We start from the raw sequence: 24,550 nt of genomic DNA on the forward strand, positions 1-24,550 counted from the left end.
AATACTAGTATGTGTGTGTCTGTGTTCTAAAACAAGTTAGCAACATACTAACATACAAACTAACATAAAACAGAGAGCTAAACATGCTACTGATATGTTAAATGATTTAAAAGACATAATAAACATGCTTGCTAAGGGTTAAAACATAAACACCATGTGCTAAAACATGCTAATAAGTCTAACAAAATGCAAAAACGTGTAGGCCTAAGGAATGTTAATGTGCTAAAACATGGCAGCAATGTGCTAAAACCTGCTACAAACATACCAAAGCACTCTTACAGTATGCTAAATTATATCAGAACTGTTTTGAACATTAATTCAAATATTTCTGAAGTCAAAATCACAATTTGTATGCAAAGTTTGCTGCTATGTCATTTTAATTTGATGTAGGCTACTGACATAGCTAAAGTAAAATGAGGAAAACCTGCTGGAAATTTTTAACAGTGAAGACAGAGAGACCCTTTAATCGATTCTACTAAATATAATTGTTAAAATTACTTGAGTAATGACATAAATCTGAATCGCAGCTCTGATCATTTGTATATTTGTAGAAAAGAAATAGGTTTTATATTGTTTATGGTGATATTCGTAATATGCCATGTTCAGTAAACGACCAACCAAACCAATGCAAAATTAGCATATAAACCAGCACCGTCTCCTGCTTCCAGGTATGACTTCATCGAGATCCGAGATGGGAATTCGGAGTCTGCAGACCTGCTGGGCAAACACTGCAGTAACATCGCTCCTCCTGCCATCATCTCCTCCGGTCCCTTCATCCACATCAAGTTTGTGTCTGATTACGCACACCAGGGTGCTGGTTTCTCCCTGCGCTACGAGATCTACAGGACTGGTGAGTGCACAAGCTCCATGCTCCAGTGTGGTTAAAGAAGCAGATTTTTTTTTTAGCAAAAAATCTCCTCCTGACATTGAAGAGCTCAAGTGTGTTCGGATAATCATATAATTCCTTCCAGAGGCTTTTGTATCGGTCACTAGATTGCGGCTATTATAATCAGTGGAGAGTGTTGCTTCATGATGACCTTCAATCAAAATCATATTTTTTCAGCTTGTTATCGATTAATTTTGAAGAAACGTTGAATGAATGAGAAATTATTCAGCCTCTTGTGAAATTTGCATTCTTTTTCAAATATTTCTCAAAGTGGGGCGGCATGGTGGCTTAGTGGTTAGCACTGTCACCTCACAGCAAGAAGGTGGGTCAGTTGGCATTTCTGTGTGGGGTTTGCATGTTCTCCCTGTGTTGGTGTGGGTTTCCTCCGGGTGCTCCAGTTGTCTGTCCAAAGACATGCGCTGTCTATGGGTGTTTCCAATACTGGTTTGTGGCTTGAAGGGCATCAGCTGTGTAAAAAATATGCTGGAATAGTTGGTGGTTCATTCTGCTGTGGTGACCACTGAAATGGAGACTAAGCCGAAGAACAATGAATGAATATTTCTCAAAGCATATGAAAATCTTCTTAAGGTTTCTTTTGGGACAACATAATGGTTTTGTGTTCAATCTACTTAAATTTGTAAAAAAAAAAAAACTCAACACAAATTGATTATGTGGAACCTAGCATTGTAGGTAACAGAGCAAGTATTCTGTTTTTCTTTTAGTTTGGCTGGAATAAAAGCAGGTTTTATTTTAAGAAGGCCAAACATTTTTATTATTAGCTTGTTTAGGAACTATTTTATAAAGCATTACATTTTTATAGGAGGGTTAATAATTTGGACTTCAACTGTATGTGTTAATCAAACTTAATAGTAACAAAACACTTAACAAATGTGTACAAGTTAAAAAAGAAAAAAGCAACTATTATTATTAATAAAACGGTAATATTAGCTATTAAATAAAAATAAATTAAATACAAAAAAATGATTGCTGTCTAAAATTTAGTTGAACCCTTTTATGTTTTCTAGTCACCTCAACTTACATCAGTCAAACTAGCAGAAAAATAAAGTTAAACTTATTCCTAAAAAAAGTAGTTAAAAGCTTATTTAAAATAATTTAAAATAAATTAAAGTAACAAAAGAATGTGTTGTTGTGACTTTTGTCATATAATTTTTCATTGTGTATTAAACAAAACATACAAAAACACAACAGAATTGGTAAAACATGAAAATGTCAAATAAAAAATGTAAAACATTCAAACTAATAATGAAACTGGAATCATATTGAAGAAATAAACAAAAAATTAAATAAAAGATTAGAAAATTAAAAATTATAATCATATTGGAAACATTAACATAAAAACACAGCAAAATGTTTACTTGAATATACAGTGAATAATTAAAAAACTTTAAAATTAATAATAAAACTGCAACACTGACTTGGAAATATTGCTAAAAAGCAAATAAAAATGTATTTAAATGTATAGCAGCCTTAAAAGAACGAACAAAGATGACAAAAACACACTAACATTTTTACTTATATCATAATTACATTTAAAAATAAATTCATTATATGTTTAAAAATAAATTTAAATATCATATATATCACATTTTATTTTTATTTTACAATTTTTAAGGTAAATAATTGCAAACAATTCAAATGGGCTGAATTTTATGTAATGCAATGCAATGTGTACTTATTTAGCACATTTTTTGGGTATGGCCATACACCTAAAGCACGTCACAATCATGAGGGGGGGGGGGTGGTCTCTCCACACCACCACCAGTGTTCAGCATCCACCTGGAGGATGCAACGGCAGCCCCAGAACAACAGCGCCAATGCGCTCACCACACCAGCTATAGGTGTAGTGGAGAGACAGTGATACAGCCAATGGGGGTGATTGGGACCATGATGATAAGGGCTAATGGAGGTGATTTGGCCAGGACACCAGGATTACATCCTTACTCTTTATAAGAAGAGCCATGAGATTTTTAATGACCACAAAGAATCAGGCCCTCAGTTTAACATCTCATCCAAAAGACGATGCTCACTGACAGTATAGTGTACCCTTCACTATACAGGGGCATCAGGACTCACAGACCACAGTTTGAGCGCCCCCTGTGGCCTCACTAACACCACTTCCAGCAGCAGCCTAGTTTTTCTATGTGGTCTCCTATCCAGGTACTAACCAGGCTCAGCCATGCGTGGCTTCAGCGAGTAACCGGTCCTGGGATGCAGGTGACATGGCTGTGGCTTTTAAGCTAATTTTAAACAAACAACTTAAATTTAGGACTTTTCAACTTAATTTGTTTGTTTAAATTCAGCCCATATAAATTGGTTGAAACCACTTACCTTAAAACAAATAGTAAAATAAAATAAAAATCTTTGCTTTTAAAAAAACGAATTAATAAAATTATAATTTAAAACATTTAGTAAATCCAATTAATAATTTTTTTTCAGTGTGACCTGCAACTTGGATACTTCTACATGTATTTTCAGTGTTTGTTGTATATATTGTTGTAGTGCTGCTGACAGGAATGTTACAGATGTTTTGACTCCACATGAAAAAAATAAATCCATCCAGTTCAACATCTTTTGAAAAGAGCAGCATCTCTTCAGAGTTTTTGTGTCTCCAGCACTGTAGCGTTTGTTGACTGCTGGTCGGGGTGTTTATGTGTGAAGTCTCAGCCTGTGATTGATGTCTGATCGCTTCAGCCTGGTTTTCTGGGGGTCACGAGTATCCTGGGTTGATTTTGGAGGTGCTCTTGTTACGCTGTAAATCTCGTTAGCTGAACGACCTTTGACTTTGGCTTGCAGAAGGTCTCGAACTCCTCCGTCCCGCTTCAGACACGCTCAGGCTGAAAGTTGCCCAAAACGCTCCCAGACCAATTAAACATCAAGGGGGAGAAGAAAAGAAAATAAACTGTGTTTGGAGGAAAGGCTTAACTCTTTTCATCCGTCCTCCAGAATGCCAGGAATGCCCTCTTAATTGGACTCTGATCTCTCATCCTTTGGGAATCAGAGTTTGGAGAGCGTTGGTAATTTGTGTGTGGAGTTTGGACGAATCTGTGGAGATTGTATTGTACCAGCTAGAAGGACATAAAGCATAAGAAAACTACTTTTTACAGTTGAATGAAAATGTGAGGTTGCTTTTAGAAAAATACATATACTGTATGCAGTACTGTATACTGTAAAAGGCTGCAATCAAATACATAAATAAATAAATAAATAAATAAATAAATAAATAAATAAATATTAAATTAATAAATAATAAATTAATAAAAAGATAAATAAATAAGTAAGTAAATATGGGTGTAAATAAGTAGATCAGCAAGTAAATAAGTAAAAAAGTAAGTAAAAAGATGGTAAATGAGTGTATAAGTAAGTAAATAAACAAATAAATAAATAAATATGACTTTAATAAAAAAATAAAAAATAAAAAATCAAGTAAATAAGTAAAAAGCAAGTAAATGAGTAAGTAAAGGAATAAATAAATAATTAAATAAATAAATATGAAATAAATAAATTAATATAAAATAAGTGAAGATGTAAATAAGCAAGTACATTAGTAAGTAAATAAGCAAATAAATAAATAAATAAATATGAAATTAATAAAAAAAAATAAATCAGTAAGTAAATAAGTAAATCAATAAGTAAATAGAGTAATTAATTATTAGGAAATTAATAAATAAATATAAAAATAAATAAGTAAATAAGTAAGTAAATCAATAAGTAAATCAATAAATCAATATGAAATAATTGATAAATATAAATATAAGTAATTAAGTAAATGAATAAGTAAATAAGTGAGCAAATGAGTTAGTAAATAAATAAATAAATGAATAAATAAATAAATACAAACTCCTAGTTATTTTTTTTGGTTTTTATTTCCAATTTACCTAAAAAGTGCAAATGAAACTGAAATAAAACATTTACCAACGAATCTTGATTAAAACCCTAACAAAATCTATAAAATCAATCAACTGAAATTTTATTATATAAAATATATAATAATAATAATAATAATAATAACAATAATAATAATAATAATTATATTAATTATAAAATAATAATAAAAATATTGATGATGATGAGGATGATGATGAATATAATAATAATAAATATAATAATAATAATGATGATGATAAATATTATGATAATAATAATAATTATTATTCTTTTTATTTTATTATATTTTTAAAAAATGATAAAACCCTATTAAAAGTTCATTTTAAGACAAAGGGCTTTTAACTTGCTGGATTTTGATTGTAATTATGCCTATTAATATTAAATATAACAAAATATAATGTTCTTTCTAAGTTTTTTTTTTTCTTTCTTTCTGAGGATAATGTCAATAGAGAGCAGCGTGCAGTCTCTCTGATGCTGTATACTATAGATATAGCCCTTAATGAAAGTCTATGGGATTAGACTTGTCAAAGTACAGGCAAAAATAATGGTCATATTAGTGTTGGCAAACAGCATTAACTAGCACTAGCGTGTTCCTCCTGGAGCCCTGCACTAGCCGTATAGACTCGTGGGAACAGCGATGAATGTTGTTTTGCTACAGCGATGATTAGCCTGGTAACATTAGCGCCGCGGCTTCATCACGGCTAATGGCGAAAAACAGCAGAGTTATTCTCTCTGTAAGCTGCGGTAATTGCTGAAATCATCACCATCGCCCTCAGGTACTGTTACCGGTTAAATCCAGTCCCAGGACTTATGATGAGGCCACAATCTCAGTTTACACCAACCAGAGACACCAGCAAGAACAGCTTTTAATAAAGGAGCCACGTGCATGTGCTCTTGTGGGATGCTGCGAGAGCCTTGTGTGGGTGATATACAGTTGAAGTCAGAGTTATTAGCTGTTACCCTGTGTATTTTCCCCCCAAATTATTCAACACATTTCTAAACATAATAGCTATAATAACTAATTTCTAATAGCTGATTTCTTTTCTTTGCCATGATGACATTACATAATATTGCAACATAGGCTCATTCTGAAAACATAGTCCTGTATACATTTCTAGAGATTGCGAATTATGTATCCAGAAGTACGTATGGCTGCATTTTATCTTTAAAATGAATGATATGGGGCGGTATGATGTCGTTCCTTTTCGCACTTACCAGCTGACCCCTTACCTCTGTATGGACGGCTTTCCTGCTGTTACTAGTTTGATCAGTAGCTCGCCATGTACGTTGCGAACGCAGAGAGGAGTTGACCACGATGACGAGGTTCAAGTGTGGCGAAGAAGAGTTCCAGAAAGTGACAAAAACAATTACATAAAAAATTAAATAAACAAGTAAATAACGGGGTAAGAATGTGGTAAAATCTGAAAACGTGGTAAAAATCAAGTCTTTTTAAGACTGTCGGTTGGGTTTAGGGAAGTATGTGGGTGCTGGTCCATTGGTGCTTTTGAAACCACTATTGATTGGGTTTAGGTCAGTCATTCAGTCAGTCAGTCAACAGCTGCCTCTCGTGGATTTAAGCGAGAACAGCTGGCGCAAATGACACTAGCGAGAGTAATTTGAGAAGCGTACACAGTGGCCTCTGGCGGATTTGCGAAAACAAAAACTGCAAAAAAAAAACATTGCTCCTGGGATGTATTTGGTGCTCTCCAGACATGTATATAGGGGTACATTTTCAGAATGAGCCTGGGTTGATTTATTATTAGATATTTTTTGAGATACTAGTATTTAGACTAAAGTGCAATTTAAAGACTTAACTAGGTTAATTAAGCAGGTTAGAGTAATTAGGCAAATCTTAACGATGGTTTATTCTGTACACAATCGAAAAAAATATTGCTTAAGGGGACTAATAATATTGACTGCTTAATATTGAAAATAATATTGAAAACTGCTTTTATTCTAGCCGAAATAAAACCAATAAGACTTTCTCCAGAAGAAAAACAATTCAGACGATTTAATTTTAAAATATTATAAAATCTGCATCATGCATCTTATCCTAATTTGTTTATGTGTTCTTAGTACTATAACATAGGCCCTATATGTGCCATTTACATGTATTGCAATTAATATAAAAACAAGTGCATGTTTTTATCAAAACTAATATTGGATTTTTTTAAATGTGTGTGTTTGTGTGTGTGTGCGTGCGTGCGTGCGTGCGTGCGTGTGTGCGTGCGTGCGTGTGTGTGTGTGTATAACAATATCATTTGCACAATAATATTTCGGGGGTTTTCTTTAAAGCAGTTGTTACTCCACCCTGTTTAGAGCATCATTATGGCTTTTCCCAAACGATGCATCATACTATGATAGTTCAGCCACGTGTTATGTTGTTGTTTGGGAAACACTCCCCTACTTATTAAATCAGAAAATGCATACCTTTCAGATTAAAGCCAAGTAGCAATTATTTTATGCTTCTACAAAATCTGGATAGAGTAACCTTATCATTGGATTTATTTTTTTTATTTAAGGTAACTGGTTGCAAACTATTCATATGGGCCTGAATTTCTGAATGTTCAACTTAATTTGTTTGTTTAAATTCAGCTCGTATAAATTGTTTGCTAGCACTTAACTTAAATTAACAAAAATTATATCAAATGAATAATTTTTTTCAGTGTAGTAACTATAATGTTACTGGCAACTTAATGTTGAACAAAAAATCCATGGCAAAATGCACTGTAAAAAATGCTGGATTCCACACAATGTCTTCATGTTGTCCCAACACAAATTGATTTTCAAGAGTTCACACTTTAGCTGATAATCAATAAACCCTAGTTGGCATGCTGTCCCGGGAGAGAGCCCTGAGCTCGTAATATCCTCGAGCCCGGGGCTCCCTCCCATTAGAAGGGCGAGAGGAGAGTTCGAGCTCAGGTAGGTCTCGAGAACTCCCCTGCGTGTGTAGGCTAAGGTTGTCTTAGGTGATAATTTGGTTTAGTCGATTGGCTATGGTGTATGTTTTTGGACGGTGGGAGGAAACCGGGGAACCCGGGGGAAACCCACACGAACACGGGAAAACATGCTTACTCAGCACAGAAATGCCAACCGGCCCGATAGGCGGTTGGACCAGCGGCATTCTTGCTGTGAGGCAACAGTGTTAGCCACTGGGCCGCCGTGTTGTCCCTATCGGAAAAAAGGGTGGGAAGTAGGAGTGGAAGGAGGGAAGCTTTAAGATGAAGATATCTAGAGTAAAAAGCTCTGGTTATTTATAATGCGTCCGTAATCATCCAGTAGGGCAAATTATGGAGCTAATGAAGTGCTAGCCGTGTTGATCATAAGCACGTGATCCTCTCGAAATTAGTTTATAAATGAACCGCACAAGTTAACTTAATTGTTTTTTTTTAACATTTAAGTGGATTGAACATAAAACAGTTAAGTTGTCCCCCCCAAACCTTAAAAATTGTGTTGTTAAAATTGTGTTGTTAAAATTGTGTTGTTAATTAGTTTGAACAAGCAGCAAAATACTTTTTTTGAGTGTATCAAATAATGGTCAGTGATGGATTTATAAATCTAGATATCTGTTAAACTAAACGACAAATCAAGTAAATGAAAACATGTGCTAATCCAACTCAATTGCATGCTGTAAACCTTTTAAGGTGCCTCATAATCACTGCTTAACCTTGAAGGAACATGTAGCTCCAAACAAGCCTCAAAAAAAAAAAAGAAAAAGAAAAAAAAAGCAGGAGCTGTAATGGTGATTGCATGTTCCCCGCGGGTCGGCCGGAAAGCGGTGAGGGATTTTTTTGCATGAGCGTGAACATGAACGAGGGTTTGATGTTTCTCGCTTCCAGTGCTGGACAAGAGAAGACGCACCGGAGGAAAGTGTTCGGCACAGATCATTATCTCTACATGTAAACACACACATAAACGGCAGACATCACCCACGCTCACACTTTACCACAATCCCCCTGATTGGAGCCGTTTGAGTAAACAACACATCCCTCAAAGACCACCGCTTTCTTACTTCCTCTGTTTTGGCAGTCTTTAGAACCAAAAAAACCTGACAGATTTTCTAAACTGCACTGCCACCAGGAATTTGACAAAAATACCAGTAAAACAAACAAGAATTATTGTGTGGCGTGCAGGAAAAGGGAACAGTCTGTGATTTGAGTGTCTGGAAAACTTGAGGATCTGACACACAAAGACTGAGATCCTCCTCCTGGGAGGCTCGTAATGAGTTTGGAAATCGTCATTATGACATTATGTGCACTCAAAGTGATTTTGGTCAAACATATTTCATAATTCCCTCTGTTTGCATTTCCCGGACAAACAGCTCTTTAGCACTAGACCAACAAAACGATGTGCATTAGGTGAGTTGAATTAAAAATAGACAGGGATGTGTATTAAATAATAAGAGGTCATTCGTATAAGTTATAAATAGAAATCTGTATGCAAAGGAAAGACCAATATTTAATATAGTTTAATAATTTTATATTAATATTAGAGTAGTATTAATATAGTATTGTAATTAGTACATAAAAAATTGTGAATAATATAAATTACTTGCATTAGAATATCTTTTAAATGATTTTTATTTTATTTTCAGCTATTTTATTACAATTAAAATAAAGGATTGATTACACAAACTGATTACTCAATTTCTTTATAATTTTTTGGTCAAATACGTTTGTTAAATATATGTAAAATATATATATTTTTTATACACTCACCGGCCAATTTTATAGGTACACCTTACTAGTACCAGGTTGGACCCTCTTTTGCCTTCCGGCCTTTATCCTTTGTGTTATAGATTCAACAAGGTACTGTAAATATTCCTCTGAGACTTTGGGCCTTATTGACATGATAGCATCACGCAGTTGCTGTCGGCTGCACATCCATGACGCAAATCTCCCATTCCAACACATACCAAAGGTGCCCAATTGGATTGAGATCTGATGACTGTGGAGGCCATTTGAGTACAGTGAACTCATTGTCATGCTATTACACCACCACCAGTCTGAACCGTTGATACAAGTCTAGCCATTTTCCTCTGACCTCTGGCATCAACAAGGCATTTGTGAACACAAAACTGTCGCTCACCGAATATTTTCTCTTTTTCAGACCATTCTTTGTCAACCCTAGAGATGGTTGTGCGTGAAAATCCCAGTAGATCAGCAGTTTCTGAAATACTCAGACCAGCCCATTTGGCACCAACATCCATGCCACATTCAAAGTCACTTAAATCACCTTTCTTCCCCAATCTGATGCTCGGTTTGAACTGCAGATCGTCTTAACCATGTCTTCATGCCTAAATGTATTGAGTTGCTGTATTGTGATTGGCTGATTAGAAATTTGCCTTAACAAGCAGTTGGAGAGTTGGACCTAATAACGTGGCCTGTGAGTGTATATTTTACTATTCTCTTTCAATAACAAAGATTACTACGTTATTAGCAAAGGTTATTAATTCCTTTACAAATATTATTGAGAATATTACATATTCTATTCTAACGTAACAGTCCAAATTTCGCTTTTAAATAATAGGTCACCTATAGCTTTCAATATGAGCCACGGCTGTGTACAAAATGTTTTCAAAGTGCACTACGAAGCGAACGCAGTTGTCAACATGAAGATCGCTAAAACTGAACTTTAAAAATACTTTGAAAGCAAATTACACCTAAGAGAGATGACTGTAATGTTTTCCAAGTTTAAATGTTGCACATTCTAAAGGAATAGGGCATAGGGGGGATAACTGGGAATAGAACACAGCAGGAACTATGTTTCTAGCTACAGCTCTAGAATGTTCGTTGGAACGATGGTTTTGGGAAACACCAAATCAATGAACTATGTTTGTAAACTTAGTTATCTCATGATGGTTTTCAGAAACGCACCCCAGTAAGCTTTCTCTCACAGCCTCTTCTTTACACTACGCAAAATAGATTTAACATTATTTAATACATAGTTTGACAATTGGATGCATATTTGACCCTCCCTGAGTTATGTAATGAGTTACATTATTATTTTATCGGAATTTTTATTATTTACTTTGTTTAATTTTTTACATTGTGTTTAGTTACTTTCTATATTGTATAAAAAGTGAAATGATTGGCAGTGAAAAATGTATCCCCTTAAATGTAGCTGAAATATTGTATTGGTTATGCTACTACACTAAATAAAAAAATCAAAATAATAATAATAATAAATCCAATGAATTGTTTTTTGTAGAGCATTTTGCAAGATATGAATTCTTAAAACACTATAAATGGACTAGAAATTAGCTCGTAAGATTGCAATGCTACAGATATTATTATTTTTTTGGTATATAAACATAAATTTAATGCTGTATGAACAAAAGTTAAAGGTCTGTCATTATGTATGTATTATTGCCATATTTTCCCCAAACAAGCTGGATTTTATGTATTTTTTGACATAACATCTTTGTAAAATATGTAAGCTGATTTTGTCCATCATATGACAGGTAATGGGGTCGAAAAAACACTGAATAAACTGGTGTTGCTAAACTGTGAACTAAAACTATTAAAAAATAAATGTGTTTACTAAAAAATAAAACATATTTATAATAATAAATACACTCAATTTTTGCTCATATTAATAAAATTATTAATCAAATTAGTTGCAGCTGGAAGGGCATCTGCTGCATAAAACAAATGCTGGATAAGTTGGCGACCCCGGATTGATAAAGGGACTAAGCCGAAAAGAAAATGAATGAATGAATTAATCAAATTATTAATAAAAATGTTCTCATATTAATAACAATAATTTTTGTTAATTTAAAATGAGCTGAACAACACAATTCTGGAGATTATTTGTGGGAAACTTAATTGTATTATGTTTAATCTACTGGAATTAGTTACATTTTTAGATCTTTAATTAATTTGGATTTAGATTTTTCTGTTAATTTAATATGACTAAAAAAGTGAAGTCAGTTAAGCAAGAACTTTTTTATAGTGAGCATTCAGAAAGTATATTAAGTCATAATTATTACACTTGAAGAGGTAGTGAGATAAAAAGTCAATATGATGCCATAAACAACAATAATAATTACATAAACAATACAAAAACAACAACAAAAACACACCTGACAAGATCAAACATCAAACATTTTGTCAACCTTCTCTCCATTTCATCTCAGTGCTATCCAGAGTTATTTCCTTCCTCTGGGTTTGCTATCTTTAAGACGAGGTAGTTAGAGCTGAAGGCTTTAAATGGGGCGTTTTATAGGAGAGCAGAAGGCGAGACAGTGAGACAGACAGCACCTGATTCAAAGCAACTGTTAAAGTGGCAGTAAATTCCAGAAGGCGACCAGGAGACCCTCCAGACCCTTAACAGTACAGGCTGACGATACCCAGACTGACCGACAGACATCTACAGCACCCTCCACTAATACTGACACTCTTAGAAAAGGCTGGAAAATTAAATATTGTTTAACTTTTAGATCTTCAGCTCAAAATATAGTCTGCATAAAACTGGAAGAGACTTTTATTTCAGTGTGTTGATGCAATATCGAGTAGGGGGCCGGGCTTTTGCATCATTCCCTCATAGCATATTGAGCAAAAAGGTTAAACAAATGAGACAATTAATTTGTTCACAGCTTGCTTTGCTCATATTTATCAAATTTGCATTGCCTTGATCACACCTTTTAGTGTTGTATTATAAGTGTACACTCAGAAGACAGCAGCGGCCTGAAGCGGCTCAGCAGGAAGTCTTCCGTTTTAACCGTGGCAACAGTGTCAGAGTCACATGACTGGGGCAGGAGGGGTTGTTGTGTGGCTCATTCCACTGAGGGGCAACAATCTGGCGTGACAAAACTGGGGCAAAGATGCAGGGCGGTGAGGGGGAAAAGGGGGGTTTAGGGTTGGAGAGATGGGTCCTGACAGGACCATGAGGTCATACACGACCATAGGAGATAAAGGGTCAGAGGTTAAAACAACTTTGCTGCAAGATTCAAACATGCATCGTACATATGAGCTAAGAAGATGGTTGATTTAAAGATTAAATTATGGTCATTATTTAGTGTAAAAGATTGTTTTCTTATGCAGAACACCAAAGGGAAACTCTTTAATTTGATGGTCCATTTGAGTATTAGTAGACTGTCTGCTTAATATCTGTCCTTAAACAGACATTTAACTGACTATAACAAACTTTGCAAGTACATGTCAATTTACACTAACCCTAACCCCAACCTAACAGTCTACTTATAATCTAATGAGATTTAGTTGGCATGTAGATGAAATGTAACTTAATTCAACAAACGGACCATCAAAATAAAGTGTGACCCACCAAAGATCATTTCAGCTAATATTTTGATATCATTACATGCATTTAAAAATATATATATATTTGCTGCTTGTTCAAACTACTTAAAATGAGCTGAAACAACACAATTCTGGACTTTTTTGGGGGACAATTTAATTTAATTAACTTAATCTCATTAGATTATAAGTAGACTGTTGGGTTAAATAAAGAGTTTCCCTTTGGTGTTTATATTTAATCCACTTAAAATTGTAAAAAAAAAACATTAAGTTAACTTAATGGATTTGTGTTGGGACAACATGAAGGGATTGTGTGGAAAGTGTACACACAATTCATTCATGATGTCCCAACACAAATCCATTCAGTAAATGTAAATTATTTCAGTAGATTGAACAAGAGTTAAGCTTCCCCAAAGAAATCTCCAGAATTGTGTTGTTTCAACTCATTTTAAATGAACAAGCAGCTAAAATTACTTTATGTGTGTATTTATTATCATTAATATGTTTTATTATTTAGTAAACACATTTATTTTTTAACAGTTTTAGTTCTAGCAACACCAGTTAATTTCCTTGTTTTTTTGACCCCATTACCTGTTTTATCATGGACGAAAACAGCTTAAATATTTTTCAATTATTCAATTATTCAAAATATTTTTCATTTTCCTTCGGCTTAGTCTGTTAATCTGGGCTCACTACTTATTAATCTGGGCTCACTACAGCGTAATGAACCGCCAATTTATCCAGCAAATGTTTTACACAGCGGATACCCTTCCAGCTGCAACCCTGTACTGGAAAACACCCACACACTCTCATTCACACACATACACTACGAACAATTTAGTTTATCCATTTCACCTATACCACATGTCTTTGGAGTGTGGTGGAAATCGGAGCACCTGGAGGAAAATTACACCAACACAGGGAGAACATGCAAACTCCACAAAAAATGGCAACTGACCGAGCCGGGACTCGAACCAGCGACCTTCTTGCTGTGAGGCGACAGTGCTAACCATTAAACCACCGTGTCGTCCTGATTTCATTACATACATTTAAAAATATAAATATTTTTACTACTATTTATTTAAAATGACCGGAAACAACATAATTCTGCAGATTTTTGGGGGGACAACTTAATTGCTTTGTTCAATCCACTTAAAATTGTTAAAACTATTAAATTAACTTAATTTGCATTGGGATGACATGAAGGGATTGTGTGGAACCCAGCATTTTTTACAGTGTACACTGTAAGAAATGCAACGTTCTACACAATTCATACATGATGTCCCAACACGAATTAGTTAAGTTTTTAGATTCGTACTCGTAATCAGGCCGCCGTGTCCGTAGTGAAACCGTATTTCGTGTTTGTAAAGTAAAGTACAGCCACCGTACATTTAAAAGTCGCATACAAACAGACAAAGAAAACGTCATCTGTGTCTGTTCTAGTCGCAGATTTTGGAATTGTACCCTCGTAAAATTATGAGTACGTTCCGTTTTCCTTTACGGTTTTGTAATTACAAATGCGTGAATTTTATTTACACACAAAATATTTATGATAGCAATTTAATTCCATAGGATCTTAGTATATCTTCAAGAGTTCACACTTAGCTGATAATCAATAAAGTGTATTTGGCATGCTGTCCCGGGAGAGAGCCCTGAGCTCGTAATATCCTCGAGCCCGGAGCTCCCTCCCGTTAGAAGGGTGAGAGGGGAGTTCGAGCTCAGGTAGGTCTCGAGGACTCCCCTGCTTGTCGCGGGGTGAGAAGTGTAAACTAGGGTTGTTTTCGGTGATAATTTGGTTTAGTCAATTGTTTATGTTTTTGGACGGTGGGAGGAAACGGGAACGCGAACACGGGGAGAACATGTAAACTCTGCACAGAAACACCAACCAGCCCGATAGGAGGTTGGGCCAGCGGTGTTCTTGCTGTGAGGCAACAGTGCTAGCCACTGGGCCACCGTGTCGCCCTATCGGAAAAAGGGGGAGGAAGTAGGGGTGGAAGGGTGGGAAGCTTCAAGACGAAGATAACTGGAGTGAAAAACTCTGGTTATTTATAATGCTTCCGTAATCATCTAATGGGTCAGACTAATGAGGAGCCAGCCGTGTTGATCATAAGCACGTGATCCTCTCGAAATTAGTTTATAAATAAACCACACATAGTATATTAGCATTTTTAAAAATTGTACCTCATAATTATGTCAAAATTGAGACTTTATCTTATGGCTTTGAATTTCTAGTTTCTTTCTTTTTTTTTTTTTTTACCTTTCATTGAATTTTTTTGTTGTACTTTCATATTAATAATTTTGACTTTGTATCTCATGTCACTGATCTGAACTGCTGAAAGGTAAAGATCATCATGTTAAACTATATTTGACACATTTTCTACCGACTCAAGTCTTGTTCTCGATTCATCCTTTTTCTCAAACACAGATCTCTAAAGCAGATTTGGGACTTAAACTAGCTTAATAAGAGTCCCCATGCAGCGAGTGATTTTCAGTCGTAAGAACAGATAATCTATTAATAAAACCATTTAATCTGACAAAACTATACGGCAGACCATAATAAGCCATAACCAATCACGCGAGACGATGTGCCATTTGTTATTTGTACAAAAAATAATAATAGCAGCAAACCTGCCATTCGCTCTACATAACAGAGTGATCATTTTCCATTTATCCGTTCAATTTAATGGTCAAATCATGTTAGTTTTATTGCCGTGCGTCTCTTGGATGAATGAAAGATGGAAAACATCACTGTCAGGGTTTCAAATGAAGAGGATCTCAGCCGACTGCTGAAGAAAACAGAGACTTTTACCACAGGGATCTCTAAAAAGAAATGTTTATTTAAATGTAAATTGGTTTATCACAATTACTTTTATCGTGTTCTTTCCAACATTAAACAATTAGCACAGATATTATACTAATAAACCAGTTAGTCTTGCAAAACTCTGCGACAGACCATAAGTCTTTAAAATGTGTATGACATACAGTACAGTAATTTTAACTTTATCCAATTATGAATAGATTTTATCTTATAAGTTTGGTTTTTATAAGATCACCTAAGTTTTGATTTGATCTTAAATTCTCATATTTTACTCTAATAATTATGACTTCATCTCGTTATTTTGACATTTTATTTGTTTTTCATAGTTTTAATGCAACTATAGACTGATGAACATTTGACAATCATGTAAAGAATTCATCTGTTGCTTGATTTTTGGATCAGGAAAATGTATGCAATATTTCAGAAGACACATAATTGCACCTGAATAGCAGAAAATCATGGTGGAAAAAGAATTTTGTGTCATAAATTAGGTAAAATTAATGGGTGAAAGTGCTGCACAGTCAGAATATTAAGTCAGTGGCATGGTACGATTGAGTGATGTCGACCAATTTGGCATCGTACGATGTCTAATGTGAAACATCGCGATGGACGATGGCATCGTGGTGCTAAGCGGTGGTTAATGAATTATTCATGAATAATTATTTAATTCATAATAAATAAATTATTTGTAGCCTACCGTGTCAACTATCTGACCCGCATGGTCTTTGTTTTATACACTACGGAAAATTTAGGTTTTTCAATTCACCTGTATCGCATGTCTTTGGACTGTGGGGGAAACTGGAGCACTCAGAGGAAACCTATGTCAACACGGAGAGAACATGCAAACTCCACACAAAAAAATGCTGACTGACCTAGCTAGGACTCGAACCAGCGACCTTCTTGCTGTAAGGCCACAGTGACAGTCACAGTAACCACTGAGCCACCATGCCGCCTTATCTTTTTTTTTTTTTTTTTTTAATATTGATTTTTTTTTACATAATTTAGATTTTTTTATTAAATATGTGACCAATGGCAAAAAGCCAAAACTACATTGTATTGGTCAAAATGTTTTGTTTTTATACCAAAAATATTTAAAACATTAAAGATCTTTTTTTTTTTTAAATGTCCTAAGTTTGTAAAGTTTGGACGAGAGGGCTTGTAAAGCCTCTCCGTCGTAATCAGTAATAATCCAATCAAACCTACAATAAATAGACCGATTTCGCCCTACTGCCTTATCTTCGTTTTGGAAGAATCTCCCCCTTTCACCCCATCTTCTCATATTCCTCCATTTACCAAGGGGAGCTCTCGAGACCTACCTGATCTCGGACCCCCTTATATTCTTATTGACCAGGCGGGAGCCCTGGGCTCAATTATCTCCGAGGTTCTCTTCCGGGACAGCATGCCAAACCTGCTATTACAGTTTTTCTCAGTAGCTTTGGTTCATTTCTCACAACACTATTTACATTTGCACAACAGTTAATACATTTCTCTAAACAATTAGTCATTTGTGCACATCAGAGCAGCAGTTTCTCATTCCTTCCAACAAACTGCAAATGCTTTTGGACCTGCATCAATTGCTTTCATACAACCCTCTGCTGTTTTATAACATTATCATATGCGTATGTCAGTCAAAATTAACTAAACATGTGAATGCTGAATAGTCAATCCATATAAAACTAACAGTCCTCATTTCATTACTTGAGTCATTAAATACAAAATTTTATACAAAATTAAAAAAAAAAAAAAATTCTGAAAATGTCTTCTAAATTGAACAATTTCATGAATGATTTACAGACCTGTGTAAGTTGTAGGTTCAGTTCCAATATGTACTGCAATATTGTTAACAGTTGTGCACAGCTCTACACAAAGGGAGTTTATGCTTGTTGTAAATAAGGGTGTATTTATTCTTTTGCACAATGCTGTGAATAAATTAGAATTGTAAAGAGCACATGCAGTAAACATGTGAAACATACATATTCAGTGTCTTGTACTCAGATACCTCACTAAATGCAGTGATGTCTAAATTTACTGTAGTTTTCAAATGGCTGTGCAAATAGTATATAGTAATGTCTTGAGCATTTTCAGGACGTGTCACCAAAATCTGACTTTTTTGCATTGGAATAAATGTACAGAGTGTCCTAATGAAAACATGACAAAGCCATTTGACTATCTTGTTCATAAACAATGCTGTCAGGACTTTTCATCTTGATGGCACTGACACTTTCATTGACATCAATACTTGCTTTCGAGGAAAGAGCTATCCATTTTGAGCAAGTGACACGCTTTTGCAGGTTATCCGCTAGGTTTTGCAGTTTGTACTAATTGTTTTGAGAAATGCATTAACTGTTGTGCAAATGTAAATAGTGTTGTGAGAAATGCAACAAAGCCATTGAGAATAATAAATTAAAACTAATTTAAAATTTAAGATTAGTAATCTGACCAATAATAAGACCAATAAAAATGGTCAATTAAAAAAAAAAAATCCACAACACACTTGCCATTGGCAATAAATGGAGTTACTGTTTTCCATTTATTCATTCAATTTAATGGTCCAACCATGTTATTTTTATCGCCATGTGTCATATGCGGCATGCGATATTCTGAGTTTTACCTACATAAAGATGATCTCATCTGACTGGTGAATAATGCGGTGAGTTAACACAGATTTCTGCGTCCCATGAGAGGTCAGATAAAGGCATCTGAGCGAGCGACTGACAGCAGAAGAGGGAAATCCCTGAGTCAAACACTCACGCCACGCGACTTTCTGCCCAGCAACTAACCCTTTCAGCTCCAGGCTGTACTGCAGAGACAGGCGGGACTCTGCGTGTCCCGAGGAGGAGACGAGAGACTGTTTTTAGCGTGTTCATCAGCATGAGCTAATACGTGGTACGGCTGGGCGTTCATGCATGCAGGCGTTCTACAATGCACTCATGCAATGGCATTAAGCGTGGCAGGGTTACAGAGTAGTGTGGGGCAGCCGGCCAAGTGGAGTAACAGAAGTGGACTTTGACAGGACGACCCACTGCTAGAGGAGACCAAGTCTACTGCGCCCAGACTCAACTTTATTTAGAACTAACATCAACAACAAGCATAAGCCAAAAGACATGGCGGAGTGGGGCACTTGTTTGACTGTGCTTCACTGGATTCAGGACAACAGATGTACATCAACAAATACAGTATGTAGATAGATAGATAGATAGATAGATAGATAGATAGATAGATAGATAGATAGATAGATAGATAGATAGATAGATAGATAGATAGATAGATAGATAGATAGATAGATAGATAGATAGATAGATAGATAGATGGAAGGAAGCAGGGAAAGAAAGAAAGAAAGAAAGAAAGAGACAGAAAGAAAGAAAGAAGGAAAGAAAGAAAGAAAGAGAGAGAGAGAAAGAAGAAAGAAAGAAAGAAAGAAAGAAAGAAAGAAAGAAAGAAAGAAAGAAAGAAAGAAAGAAAGAAAGAAAGAAAGAATGTTTTGCAATATAATTAGCCAAGCTTTATTTAATAGTATTCAATGTTGGGTCAAATATGGACAAACACAGTATTGCATGATTTTTTCAATGACTTTTTACCCAGCAGTTGGGTTACTCCATATTTGACCCAACTTTAAGTTAAAGCAACCCAGCAATTTTTAAGTGATCCAGTTTCTAAGCTTCAGTAATTTTTAGCAACACATCATTATCAATATTTTCCTCCTGATCTATATACAATCTCCTAATTTAGAGAGCACAAGGTGGCTCATCTTACCCTGTTCTTTTCACCACCATCATTTAAAGATTGGGTTAAATTTTTAATTGAAATTTGATTTACACTTTGCACTTACAAAGTTGCATCTTCACCTCGTGTTGGCGTGGGTTTCCCCCGGGTGCTCCGGTTTACCCCACAGTCCAGAGAGATGCACTATAGGTGGATAGGTGCTGGGTTATCTGCTGCGTAAAGCATATGCTGGATAAGTTGGCGGTTCATTCTGCTGTGGCGACCCCTGGTTAATGAAGATACTAAACCGAAAAGAAAATGAATGAATGAACTTGCGTTTCTCCATATTTGACTCAAATTTGTGTTACAGCAACCCTGCATTTTTTTAAGAGGGATCCAATTTCTAAACTTAAGTAATTTCAGTAACACATCAGTATCAATAATCTTCATCGTGATCTATATAAATGTCCTTTTTTTTATAATCTCCTAATTTAGAGAGCACAAGGGGGCTCATCTTACCCCGTTCTCCTCTTTTTTCAGCACTTACCATCATTTAAAGATCATTTAAAAACCTGCAAATTATTCAGATGTCCATTTTTTCTTTTCTTTTTTTAACTTTTATACAATATTTATCAAATACATAACTTTGTTGCTAGTAATACAAAAAAGTACTAAATAAATTCTTGCTTTTTTTTCCTTTTTTTTAATACCAAAGAACATGCACCATAATAACAGGTCAAATTACATTTAGATTAAAGCTGAAAACACTGCAGTAAATATGACTTGATTTCTTCAGAACATAAAACAATAACATAATAACGTTAATTAAAACTGTGGCTTTTTTGTGTTTTTATCCTCGATAGTTTTAAAATATGTATGAATTAATTGAACTTGTTTGTATATTTTTGTTAAAATTGCCAAATAAAATTATAATCAAAATAAACATAATAAAATCAACCATTAATACCAAGCTTTTTTTCAATTCATTCATAAAAGGAATGTTCTGTATCGCTCTAAAAAATGCTGGATTGTTGTAACCAAATGTTAGGTCATATACAGTACAGGTATGGACAAACCCAGCATTGGGTAATTTTTTTCATTGAAATGTGAATTACACTTTAAACTTACACAGTTTGGTTTCTCGATATTTGACCCAACTTTGGGTTACAGCAACCCAGCATTTTTTTTCAGTGATCCAATTTCTGAACTTAAGTATTTTTAGCAACACATTAGCATAAGTATCCTTAACTCTGATCTCTATACATTCAGAAACGCATGTCCTCTTTCTATAATCTCCTAATTAAAAACACACAGTGGCTCATCTTACCCCATTCTCTCTTCTTTTCTCCATTTACCATCCTCTTAATGATTATTTTTTCCTGCAAATTATCCAGATATCTCTTCTTTTTCATTGTGTGGTATGGAACGTCCTTCCACACACTCACTGAAGAAATTATTCATTGGATTTACTACATTTTTAAGGTAACTGGATGCAAACAATTTATATGGGCTGAATTTAAATTCAATGTAGTAATGTTCAACTTAACCTATTTGCTTAAATTCAGCCCATTTAAATTGTTTGCAGCCATTTTCCTTAAAAGAATTGAGTAAATCCAACGAATCATTTTTGTCAGTGCACACTGAAGCAGTGATATTTGCATCGCTGTGTGTGGGAGATCGAAACTAGCATTTGAAAGCCTTGTGTGCGTTTGTTTTTGCACCTCGTCTCATTTGTGCTTTCCTTCTTTCCTCCTGCCTGTGTGGCATCCCGGGGTTTTTGTCTGTGCTCGAGTGAGCATGTGTACCCAACACATGTATTTACCGCGGTACCAGCCGTCATTCTCATGCGTGCAGAGTGTCAGAAGCGTACTGGAGGCCGCTGTTCATTTGGCCTGGAGTGGCACAGGTCTGCTGCTCCTCATTAGACACGTCGTCCAGACTCGGACCTCCTGACAGCCGCCACAAGAACCTATAAGACCTGTCTCTTCTTTTTAGAGGATTCGGGGTAATTTGCTGCCCTCCGCAGAGGCTGTTTACCGCAAGCAGCATTCCAGTGGAGGAAACGGCGCTGGTTAGATGGTGTCACTGGTGCGAGGAATAAACCACAGAGGCTGAGAGTCATTTGCACATTTTTTTACAGAGAGAATTATCTGATTGTAGTGGTTGTGTTGGACACCGGGAGCTCCTTAAAGGGACATTTCACCCACAAATGACAATTCTGTCATCATTTGCTCAGAAAATGATGTCATCCTCGTGTAATTTCAGAAATGCGGGGGATTATTCCTTCTGTGCATCACAAACGGACAGGTTAAGGAGGAAGATTAGCTGTTTTTTTCAGAATAATAAAACATAAATGAATGAATGAATGAATTTTAAATGTACTTTATTTAATTTATTTATTTAAATTTATTTAAAATTATTATATCAATTAAAATAATATGGTATTTTGGTAACACTTTATAATAACTACACACTATGAGGCGTTTATTAATTCAATTCAATTCATCTTTATTTCTTTAGCGCTTTTACAATGCAGATTTGTGTCAAAGCAGCTTCACATACAAGATTATAGTGAATTGAAACTGTGTCAGTTCAGTTCAGTGTGGTTTAATATTCACTGCTGAGAGTCCAAACACTGAAGAGCAAATCCATCAATGCGCAGCTCCACAAGTCCTGAACCATGCAAGCCAGTGGCCACAGCTACGAGGAAAAAACTTCACCAGTTGGTAAAAGTGAAGAATAAAAACCTAGAGAGAAACCAGGCTCCTATGGCTAAAGGTCTTGTGCAGAGCTGCAGTCTAGACGCTGGTGGCTGGAGAACGCTGGACGTCATCGAAGACTCGTCTGTTACTGGAGTCACAGGAATCAGTCTCATGTTCCACTCCTCCATGACCACCACAGTAGCTGCTCAGGATACGGCCTGGTCCAGGATTATGGAAACCTTGGAATCATCCCTTTGCAGGCCTTGGATCACATCAGTGGTGCTGCATAATCTCTAGGGGCCTCGGGATGAGTATCCCCAGGTGGAAATAGAGAATAAAGAGAATAATTAGCATAGCTGCTGTTCATAGTGTACATAAATGAGATTCAAAAACCTGTGTGGAGCACATTCATGCATCATACTGCTATGTGACGCATTGAGTGTATGCTTTTCTAAAAAGATGGGTTTTTAATCTAGTTTTGAACTGCGAGAGTGTGTCTGAGCCTCAGACATTATCGGGAAGGCTATTCCAGAGTTTAGGAGCCATAATTGAAAAGGCTCGACCTCCTTTACTCGACTCTGTTATTCTAGGTGCTACTAGAAGCCCTGAGTTTTGAGATCTTAAAGAGCGAGTTGGATTGTAGCGAGACAGAAGGTTGGTTAGATAAACAGGAGCTAGATTATTTAAAGCTTTATAGGTAAGAAGCAATATGTTTTAATCAAAACTAAACTTAACAGGCAGCCAATGTAGGGAGGATAAAATTGGGGTGATATGATCATATTTTTATATTAAGAATTAGCAAATAGTGAATTCATTATCTGTTAAGCATTAATTATTAAATGTTAGTAAGCAGTTTACAACTGCAGCTACAAATGCTATATTCTTGACTTATAAGCAGATGTGTAATATGCTTAATAATTGTTTCATACTTTATTAATGGTTAATTTTTTATTACTAAATATGAATTGCATTATTTACTAACCAGTTATTTAAGAATAGTTGGTGTTTTTAAGATTATTGAGAATGGGTTAGTAAATGATTAATAAACTATTGAAATTAACATTTCAAATTCTTATTATTCAAGCATATATTAATAGTTAATTTGTATGTTAATAAATGCTTTATTAACTCAACTTCATGCAATTATATATATATATATATATATATATATATATATATATATATATATATATATATATATATAAATTCTGTGAAAATGTCCTTGCTTTGTTAAACCTCTCTTGGGAAATATTTGAAAACTGTTTATTAACTGCTTTCCATGTTTTCATTGAAAGCAGTTGGCGACAGTGATTTCTGTATGGTCTGCTATTCTTTTAAATTCATAACATATTTTAATTGTCTCCAAAGTGCCAGTTATCTTCCTTTTACTTCTTCCCCTTACATTTGTTTTTCTCATCACGCTTCCTTATTTTTGATCCTTTGCAAGGTTTCGCGAGGAGCCTGCTGTGCCCTTTTCAGATTGTGGTCAAACTGCAGATGAGTTGGTTTAATCATTTTATGTTGCTTCCGATTCAATATATCCATTCTGGGCATACAGTATATGGATGTTCTATGCCTAAATAATTTGAACACTATTCTTAACGTAAACACGTACATTTCTATTTCTTTACCATGGCCCTGATCCCTCCGTGTGTGAAGTCTAGTAATACAGAAGAGAGAGAGATAGATGGATAAATGGATGCATGGATGGACGGACGGACGGACGGACAGACAGACAGACAGACAGATATATAGACCCATGTGACAAATCAGTTGTCTCTACTATGCGTATTACTGTTGGCTGCTAGGTTACCAATACTCAATGGTGTAAAGTAACTAATTACAAATACTCAGACTACTGTAATTGAGTAATTATTCTCAGGAATTGTAATTTACTGAGTAGTTTTAAAAATGTGTACTTTTACTTTCCCTTGAGTACATTTTTAGTGCAGTATTAGTACTTTTACTCCACTACTTTCCTTCAACCTGCAGTCGCTACTTTATTATTTCTTGTCTATGGGGATCAGAAAAATCAGTCCTGTGATTCCTGTCCAATCAAATTGCACATAGAAGGTAAATCACATCATAATGAACTACCTGTTTAAACTAATGTTTAAAAGCATTAAAATATATATGAAATAGCCTTAAACACCCAGCAGGCATTTTGTTTTGAAATGAAAATCAGGTTGACATCAGAACTCAACGTCAGGTCAATGTAAATGTGCAACGTCCAACCTAAAATCAACCAAATATCAACGTCTAATGATGTTACAGCTTG

The 24,550-nt window shown here is 35.2% G+C and overlaps 1 protein-coding gene across 3 annotated transcripts in view; it reads left to right on the plus strand.

The window, feature by feature from the left end:
• The window catches only part of nrp2a (neuropilin 2a), a 158,734-nt gene that overhangs the window by 42,401 nt on the left and 91,783 nt on the right, over window positions 1–24,550 (plus strand). For all 3 annotated transcript variants that reach the window (XM_056463109.1, XM_056463118.1, XM_056463126.1), the window contains exon 3: window positions 669–850. In XM_056463109.1, the coding sequence (XP_056319084.1) occupies window positions 669–850 (182 nt within the window). The remainder of the gene's footprint in view (window positions 1–668; window positions 851–24,550) is intronic.

The sequence above is a fragment of the Danio aesculapii genome, chromosome 1, assembly GCF_903798145.1.
Source record: "Danio aesculapii chromosome 1, fDanAes4.1, whole genome shotgun sequence".
NCBI lineage: Eukaryota > Metazoa > Chordata > Actinopteri > Cypriniformes > Danionidae > Danio > Danio aesculapii.